Raw genomic sequence first — 9,462 nt, 5'->3', positions numbered from 1 at the left:
TAGGTGTATATGACTTTCTTCTTTCAGACGAATCCAGTCGGAGTTATATTAAAAATTGTCTTTGATCTTTCAAGCTGTGTTGCATGCATCAGTCCAAAATAAGTTAAATAAAAAGCATTGATTCGCTACAGGAGACCTTTGTTCACCCCCCGGAGCCGTGTGAGACACTTTTTTTATGGATGGGAGCTTTTTATTTAACTTATTTTGGACTGATGCATGCAACACAGCTTGAAAGATCAAAGACAATTTTTAATATAACTCCGACTGGATTCGTCTGAAAGAAGAAAGTCATATACACCTAGGATGACTTGAGGGTGAGTAATTTATAGACTAATTTTCATTTTTGGGTGAACTAACCCTTTAATATTACATGTTTACAATATATATTTACTATATATTCTACATATATTTTGGCCATGGGGAAAAATGTCTAATGGGATTGGGGGAAAAAAAACTTATGTAAAATATGTCTTGTACACACAATGAAGGCCAAAGCACATACCTTTGTGTGTGCAATGTGTCATATTAAGTAATAAAAGTTTTATTCTCTATGCTATTTCTCATTAGAGTCGCATTACTCCAATATAGTCATGAAAATCACCCATTCTCCAAACCTTTTCTAATTTACATCACATAAAATAAATACATTGCACCAAATAATACCATGATGTGTAGACCCATATCATTATTTATATTTGTTTCTTTATTGTAATGGGTGAAATGTGATTTTGCAATTTCCCTCTGCCAAACACATAATGGTCTTAAAATAGGCCTTTTTTCTTTGTGAAAAATATAATTTCTTTTGATTTTGGGGTGACATATGGCCTGGACATTCTTAATAACACTTTTATAAAGTACGTTTCTGTACTTCAAGTCACCTTCTGCATACATAATGACTATTAAAACACATACAAACTGAGCAGATGGAGTAAATCAGCAGGAAACTAATAAGCTTTCTGTGTCTAGACTGTTCACATCTAATGAGTATGAGGTCTTGAGAGCAGTGCTGTGCTGGCTGTACCTGCAGTTAAACCCCCTCAGACAGACCCTACCAGCCCACAGCACCATCATCACCTTCTTCTCCAAGTACGTATCCTCCTTTATGGCATTTACAGCTATCAGCAAAACACAATGCACGTGATCCATTAGTATAATTCCAGATAGTAAAAGCCCCATTTATGGAGGACATTACAATAATTCAGTACACTATTCGTTCTTTTTTTAATGACCTTGATACGGCTTAGCTAGTTCCATGCACATATGCTGTTTTAATGACATCCCTCCATCATATATCTGTCTGTTTCAGGGAAATGGCTGTTTTCTTGGAACAGCCTCAGGGTCAAAAATACATCACTATCTTTCAAGCCCTTCGTATGCATGGCATTACTGAATGTAAGTTTTGGTTGCTTCATGATAGATGCTCACAACATCACAAACTAACATTCTCTACAGCATTAGATTGGTCTTCAAAACCAAGCATACATCTTTGTCCCCAATCTCTGAATACTGTTATGCCTCATTGTTAGCTTAACTTAAAAAACAGACAGTTTGGCAGAATGAATGCGTATATCTCCACGAGAGTGTTTCCAGACAAACAGTACGTCCCAGCTACAGGATCACGTCATGGCCACAGTCAGAACCTCATCCACTTAAAAGGATAATTCATCAAAAAGGAACATTTGTTTGTTATACTCACCACCATGTCATTCAAACTTGCATGGACAAAAAAAGTGTTGTAGTGTCCAAGTGTCAAGAGATGTAAAAATGACAGAACATGTGGGGAAACCTGTTTGGAAACAGTTATTAGCACTGTTTGCTCATATGCAGAATCATGGATCTAAACAAACTCTTAACCCTACATACTAAGTAAGTACATAACTTATCCCGCACAAGATACAGGGATGAATGATACCTCATTTAATGAGGGGAATGTTGCAACTTAGCATCAAACTGTTTCATAATTCACATAAAAAAAACATAAATAAAACAAAGTTCTCTTCAACTAATGTTAAAGGAATAGTTCACCCAAAAATCAAAATTAGCTGAAAATGTACTTACTCTTGGGCCATCCAAGATGGAGTTTGTTTCTTCATCAAACAGATTTGGAGAAATTTTTGCATTACATCACTTGCTCACCAATGGACCCTCTGCAATGAATGGGTGCCATCAGAATGAGAGTCAAAACAGCTGATAAAAACATCACGGTAATCCACAAGTAATAACAAAACTCCAGTGAAGTGAAAAGATTCATGTTTATTATAAACAAATCTACCATTAAGATGTTTTTAACTTCAAACCATTACTTCCGGCTAAAATATAAGTCTTCTATCCATAATATTGCTTTCTCCAGTGAATCAGGAGAGAAATATGCACAGATCAACCACCATTTTTAAGCGAAAACACTCTAAAACTTTGTTCTTAACAAATATGTTGGTGGTTTTTAAGAGGACTGGTATTTTAGACAGAAGCAACGGATTGAAGTTAAGCTGCCTTAATGATGGATTTGTTTCAAACATGCAGCTATTTAATTGAACATTAAACGTTAATTGATTGACTTGAGTTGTGGTAATTACTTGTGGTTTATTGTGATGTTTTTTTTCAGCTGCTTGGACTGTCATTCTGACGGCACCCATTCATTGCCGAGGAATTGTTGAGCAAGTGATGTAATGCTAAATTGCTCCAAATCTGTTCTAATGAAGAGACAAAATCATCTACATGCTGAATGAATACATTTTCTGCAAAGTTTTATTTTTGGGTGAACTATTCCTTCAACCAAACACTATACTTGTTGGGAGAAGTAGCTTATCACTGGAAAAGCTACACTGTTTTGGAAATAACAGACATGTTCTTGCCTAAGTTAGAAGCATTGCTACTTTTAGTTTACTACCCAACACTACATTTGAGTTATGTTGTTTTTGTGTGTTCATGTCTCAGGGCAGCATCTGCAGGAGCTGCAAAACATCAGAGTTCTTCCTGAATCCTGGCTGCTGCACATCCTGTCCAATCATTACCACACTGTGAGTGTGTTTGTAGAGATCACAAACACAACACCTTATTCAACCCACCCGTCACTCCAGATGTACCGCCATACATAATTCACAAACTGCTTGTTTTAATATAAGTTGTATTGATTTTTTGGCTCCAAGTGAAAACTAGTTCATTAGCTGCAGGGTTTATCTGTATGTTTTTTCCATAGCTTTACAGCGGGGGCGACCTGGTATTGACTGACTTCTCCAAACAAGCTATCCGTTTTGGAATGATGTTTGATAGGGTGCGGTACACTTTCTGACACTTCAACACTGATGCATTATGGCCATTCCTGGAGCTTTTCAGTCCTTCAGTCACTTGCAATTACAGTTGTTACAATATGACAAAGTCAGTCCATGCTTTTTCTTTCATGCTCATGTTCTTTTACTTGCTTGTAAGGCAGTATTTTGTGTGTTGTTTTTCCTTGTGTCACCCACCGTCCAGGAACAAGTGTGCTGCACTCAAACCATCAGCATCTATGGCTTTTACTTTCTTCTCCAAGCTGCTAAAACGGGCGAATCAGATACATACAGCTTCTCCATTGAGGTTAGAGCATTCACAGCTTCATATACCCTTGTGAAAAAGAAGTGCGCATAATTGTATCAAATGTGCACTTGTAGTATACTTCAAACCTTTAAACTATATTTAAAAAATGTACATTGCAGATGATATAATGTTAATGAAATATAAGTCCATCAAAGTGTATTTAAAGAGAGGACACTTTTCATGACCAAGTCTCAACACACAAAGTGCACTTTGTTAAATGTGTCAAATTATAAGTTTTACTTATCATGCTTTAAAAAGTGCACTTATTTTGATGTGTTGACTAAGTACGTGATGTAGTGTGTTATTTGATATTACATTTAAAGTTAACATATTTGTGACTTCATTACAAATGTGTAATAACAAACATATTTATGGCATACAAGTTTCAATGGAAATTATGTGTAATTTATTTAGCCATAAATGCTTGCCAGTATATTTAGAAGTGCAGTTTAACCACATTTCAAAGACAATAAAAGCAATATATAGAGATGTACTTACTTAACTGGATCAAAAAGCACTCGGTCACACTTTATTTTAAGGCCCAATTCTCGCTAAACCATTAACTACGACTTTTGCATTAATGTACTCCTAGTTTTCTGCTTATTAATATTTAGTAAGGCAGTTGTTCAGTTTTAAGGTATTGGGTAGGATTAGGGATATAGAATATGGTCATGCAGTATATGTGCTTTATAATTAATAAACTAGCCAATATGCTAGTATAGGCATGCTAATAAGCAACTAGTTAATAGTGAGTTTTGGTCCCTATACTAAAATGTTTCCAAGCACTCTTAAAATCATTGTTTGCATTTAATATACATTTAAATTGTAATACATTTTAATAGTAAATAAATAACATGCAATTAAGAGTCTGAGAAATTACATTCAGCTTGTGCTTAAGTATTTTATTTTAAAGTAAATTATTACCATAATAAATTATCTTTTTAAAAGTATCCTAAAGTGTACTTCTTTTTCACAAGAATATGTCTAACAAGTTAGGACTTATTACGTCTTAAGTCTCCACCAGATGGCACTTTGAGATGGAGCTATCAATGTATTTCATTTATGTATTCAACTGGTGTTGTGTAAAGCAGTTCACCCACAATATTGTCATCACTCATGCATTCTTATGTCATTCAGCCAAAGCTGAATGATTTTTTTTTCCCCTAATGGAACAAACAAAAGCAGAAGAGTAATATCAAACTATAAAAAAGACAAAAAACTGCCATAAAAGTGGTTCATACATTAGCTGTATGTTAGAAATAGTCTGAAATTTACGTCTGGTTCTTGCATGTTTCATTATTGTAGTCAAACCTGCCTACGAGGCTTGACACAGCATTTTTAAATGTAGGCATGCATGAATTCCACAAAAGGAAAAGAAAAAAAGTCATACATTTTTTATCTTTTATATTTTGGGTGAACTCAGAGATTCCTCAGAACATATCTTCTCCCACCCTCCTTCTAACTGTCTCTCTCTCTCTCTCTCTCTCTCTCTGTGTGTAGAGGTTAAGACACTGGGATCCTGCTGTGTGCCAGTCTTCCATTGTGAGCCGTCCATACAGTGTGCGATCTGATCGATCAGTGCGCTATCAAATCACAGTGCAAAGCTATGCCAATGGCGAGTGGCAAGAGCACAGCAGTGGACCTGTCAATCAAGAGTTTGGCTTATGCAAACGCCGCTCTAGGAGCAAGGTACCAACACCCGGCGTTTAAAATAAAACAATGAAAACTAAAGACAGGATGATAATCTGTTTGAACACAATAATCTGAACAGTTTAAATTTAACAGTTACTGCTGACAGCCTAAAATAGAGATGAACAATCAGTATTTTAATATCGCTGCAATACCTTTTCATTAATTGTTTTTATTATTATTTTGATTTTAATGGCAAATAGCTTAAATAAAATATTTTATTATTATTATTATTATTATTATTATTATTATTATGTATTTTAGTTAATGTTTATTTCAAGTAACAAATTTGTATTTTATGGTTTTTGTTTTTGTTTTAGCTAACAATAATAATAGAAATAATAAAAGAATAACAATGTTTTTGTAGTTGCAGTATAGCAATTATTTATTTAATATAATTACTTAATTATTATCGTTTCAAAATGATCAGATGGTCGATCTGTAATGAATACAATACACTTTGACAGATGCTTCTTTATAAAAGTTACATTTTTCTTATTTGTCCTTTTTTAACAGCCGTTCCTGATTGAAGGACTTTCTTCTCCCATCCTGGTGACCTTTGCTCTGGCATTCCCATTTTGAGCTTGCATCTTGCCCCCTTTCCATAGTAAATATATTAATGGATTATACAGAATGGCAAAATGCTTTTGTGTTTTTCTTGTTCGTGTATGGTGGACACTATGTCTAATAACAGCTATATTGTACTATGAATTCCCATAGTCACTAAATTAGACATGAGCAATGCACATGCTCTATATTCTTGTTTAATTATTAATGATTTATTAAAAAAAAAAAAAAAAAAAGCACAGAATTGCTTATTATATCATCATATCAGGGATTTGAGTGCGGGCACTTTCACCAAAAAAAAATAAAAAATTCAGAACCATCTCTGAAAATAAATTATTTAAACAGCTGCTGGGCTTAAGAAAAACAAAAGGTTGTTTTTAACCCAGCATTTTTTAGAGTTCACAATTTAATGTGGGGAATAAAACGATGAAGCAGCTCTTTATTGTGCGTGCAGCAGTAAATGACTCTTTACTGCTGGTAAATATTATTTATATACATATAGCCATAATAGTATCAAAAAATAGTAACAAAATATTTTTGTGGAAAAAACTAAATTAACCCTCTAGTGCTGCTTTTTTTTTTTCATTTAACATTTTGCATTTTTGGGGGATTTTATGGTACTAAATTATATTTAAGGAATAGTTATTATCCATGTATTACATGTTATCTACTTTTTGAGGTTTGACCTGAAAAAAATTCCAACTTAAACTGTTTACTTAAAAGCATATTTGCTCCCCATTTATTTCCAATGCGGTCATCTGTCTATCTATCTGTCTATCAATCTGTCTGTCTGTCTGTCTGTCTGTATAAATAAGGACAGTTAAGGGTTAGAAACACTTCTGGGTATTTTTATTCATTTCCAGCTTAGGCAACAAAAATAACAGCATCCAAAATCCTCTGTAGCTTTAATTATTAATATAAAGTGGCCTCATTGCTGTACAAATAAATACAAAAATAAATAAATAGAATTAAAAAATAAAATTAAATGTAGTGCAGTCAATAAACAATGCTAAAGTAGCAGTGTAGATCTGAAAGTGTCTGAGAGTGAAGATAAAATGAACAAAGAAAGAAAGAAAGAAAATAGTTCTAATGCACTTTTTACTATTATTTATTATGCAGGGTTTTTTTCCCCCAGAAGTTCCTTTTTTTGTGCATATATTTGAAGTTCTTATTCTATATTAGATTTTACTTTATTTTATTTATTTTTTTTTTTATTTTTTTAACAGAAGATCTTGTTTTTTTATTTTTTTGGGCATACATTTTCTTATTTTAATTTTCTTAATATTTTTCTTGCACAGATTTATTTGATTATTTTATTTTATTTTTGCATGTACAGTTTGCATCCAGATTAATGTCTGAAACTTGTTGGAGCAAAAGCAGCTGGTGACAGTCTGCCGTGAACATTTCAGTCTTCATTCGTCTCTTCTTCTTCTTCTTCTTCTTCTTCTTCTTCTTGCTGCTTTTTTAGTTCTCAGAAAGTTTCCTCAAGGCATATTTCAATTCACGACCTTATGCACTGTTCTAAGCAATTTTAGTAGTGTTTCCACACTGAAAATTACAAACAGAAAAAGTGCACTTCAAATAGTGAGGTCTAAATAAGGTCAATTTAAACGCATTGCATTGTGAGATACAATATGTTGCCCAGTGTGCTCTGGTACTGCACATTTTGGCAAGCTCATCCATGTCTTCCATGCATACAGAAAGTTAGCATATATCATTTGCATATTATACTGTAAAATGAAACTTGAAAAAGAAAAATATCTTCTAAGGAGCAGCTATTGCACCATTAGCTGTTGTTTTTGAAGCTCATTTCTCATACCTAGATCTGTGGACTGCCGTCATTTGGCTCATGCAGCCTCAAAATAGTTTCCCTCCTCTTGAAGTGTGCTGCATTGCTATTGTTTTCAAGGGCTGCGAATTGAGGGAAGAGGAAGCATGTTTTGCGTGGTGCGCTCTGTGTTTTCACATGGGCAAACTGCCACTGAGGAAGCAAAGCTATCCTGATCACAATACATGCTGGAAAATGCTCAGCCGAGCAGTGCGGATATACAGCAGCCGTTCACAGACTACTGCATGACCCGCTGACCCCATGCAGGCTTTAAATAAAGTCACTCTGCTGCTCTGACCCTGTGACCCACGACTGGCTTCCCCTGACCCACATTTTAATTCGAAAGTGAATAGGAGAAAGCAGAAATACTTTTTGAATCTTACTAACTCGTCACCAAGAAGGTTCAGGAATTAGTAAAACGTAAAAAAAAAGAAAAGAAGATATTTTGAAGAATGTTGGTTACCAAACAGTGACTGGTAGCAATTGACTTATGCTGTGTTCATGCCATGTCGTAATTACCGTAATTCTGAGATGACAACACTGTTCAACTCAGTGCTGTTCACGTCCTCAGACTGGGGATTATCTGTTTCTATAAGGACAGTCAACAAAATGAACCCGCGTGAATGTTACTGGCAGCTGTAAAACACAACACAAATGCAAATGCATCATTATTACACTTTATAATTATTTCTTTAGGTTGTTATTACATGGATAGCCTAGATATCTGACTCTGCGCTGCATGTATTTCGTTTATGTTCACATTACTTTCGTATGAAGACATCTACATTGGCAAAAGTCAATTACAATTTTTATTTATATAAATGTATTATTTATATAAATTTATAACCTCCAATAGCCTTTGCTCAAATCTCAAACTTGCACCTAAACAATAAAACGCTGGGAAAGAGAGCATCCAGGGGGATTTCCCATAATACAGCACTGTTTCCTTCTCTTCAGTCACCTCCTAGAGCATTGAAAGGCATGAACTGGATATACCACACATTTAGTCCACAGTGTGAAAGTAAAAGCTCCAAAGCTTTAAAATACATTAGTAAAAAGTAAAAATACAATAAAAACTGTAATATAGTCATTCATTCCTGTGATGGCAAAGCTGAATTTTCAGCAGCCATTGCTCCATTCATTATTGTTTTTTTGTAACATTACAAATATCTTTAACTGTCACTTTTGATATGTTTAATGTGTCATTGCTGAATAAAAGTATTCCTTTCTTTTTGTTTTAAAAAATGGTACACATCCCTAGCTTTGGAATGGCAGTTTCCACAGAAATACAAAGCAGAACAATAATAATACAATGTTTCTTGAGCAACACATTATAATTATGATTATAATTTCAAGTCAGCATATTATAATGATTTCTGAATAACATCTAGCCTACGTGACTGCAGTAAAACTATTTGAAAAGTGGATCAAATATGACCTACACTTAATCACGCTGAACAACAGACATTCTTTTTATAACTACAAATCCCATCGTCCTTTTCTTTACATCCGGAAAAGAAGAGGCCTTTTCCGCCTTCAGTCGTAATTTTGTGAATCCCACTATGGTGAAGGTTTGGGTCATGAATATTAATTATATCCCTGACAGACGGCTATTTGATTGGCTGAATGCAGACATAGGAAGGTGGACGTTAATCTGCTGCCGAACAAGCCCGGGAGGGCTTGGCTCATGTTTATTAATACAGAAACGTGACTGGACGCTCTAGGAAGGTTGCCTAGCGACGTCAGCAGGAACTAATTAATATTCATGAGCTAACCCCTGGTCATAGTGGGATTCGCAATTCCGC

The 9,462-nt window shown here is 34.5% G+C and overlaps 1 protein-coding gene across 1 annotated transcript in view; it reads left to right on the top strand.

Annotated features, from left to right (window-relative positions):
* btbd16 (BTB (POZ) domain containing 16) overlaps positions 1-5,953 on the top strand; it is a 16,148-nt gene extending 10,195 nt beyond the window's left edge. Inside the window, exons 11-17 of the mRNA XM_016449793.1 lie at positions 967-1,086; positions 1,307-1,392; positions 2,935-3,017; positions 3,197-3,271; positions 3,472-3,573; positions 5,074-5,262; positions 5,779-5,953. Coding sequence (XP_016305279.1) covers positions 967-1,086; positions 1,307-1,392; positions 2,935-3,017; positions 3,197-3,271; positions 3,472-3,573; positions 5,074-5,262; positions 5,779-5,844 — 721 coding nt within the window. The 3' untranslated portion in view covers positions 5,845-5,953. The remainder of the gene's footprint in view (positions 1-966; positions 1,087-1,306; positions 1,393-2,934; positions 3,018-3,196; positions 3,272-3,471; positions 3,574-5,073; positions 5,263-5,778) is intronic.
* The last annotated feature ends 3,509 nt before the right edge of the window (positions 5,954-9,462 follow it).

This window comes from Sinocyclocheilus anshuiensis, unplaced genomic scaffold (assembly GCF_001515605.1).
Source record: "Sinocyclocheilus anshuiensis isolate Anshui unplaced genomic scaffold, SAMN03320099.WGS_v1.1 scaffold1449, whole genome shotgun sequence".
In the NCBI taxonomy this organism is placed as follows: Eukaryota; Metazoa; Chordata; class Actinopteri; order Cypriniformes; family Cyprinidae; genus Sinocyclocheilus; species Sinocyclocheilus anshuiensis.
The sequence above is the reverse complement of the archived record's forward strand: the minus strand, read 5'-3'. Positions and strand labels throughout refer to the sequence as shown.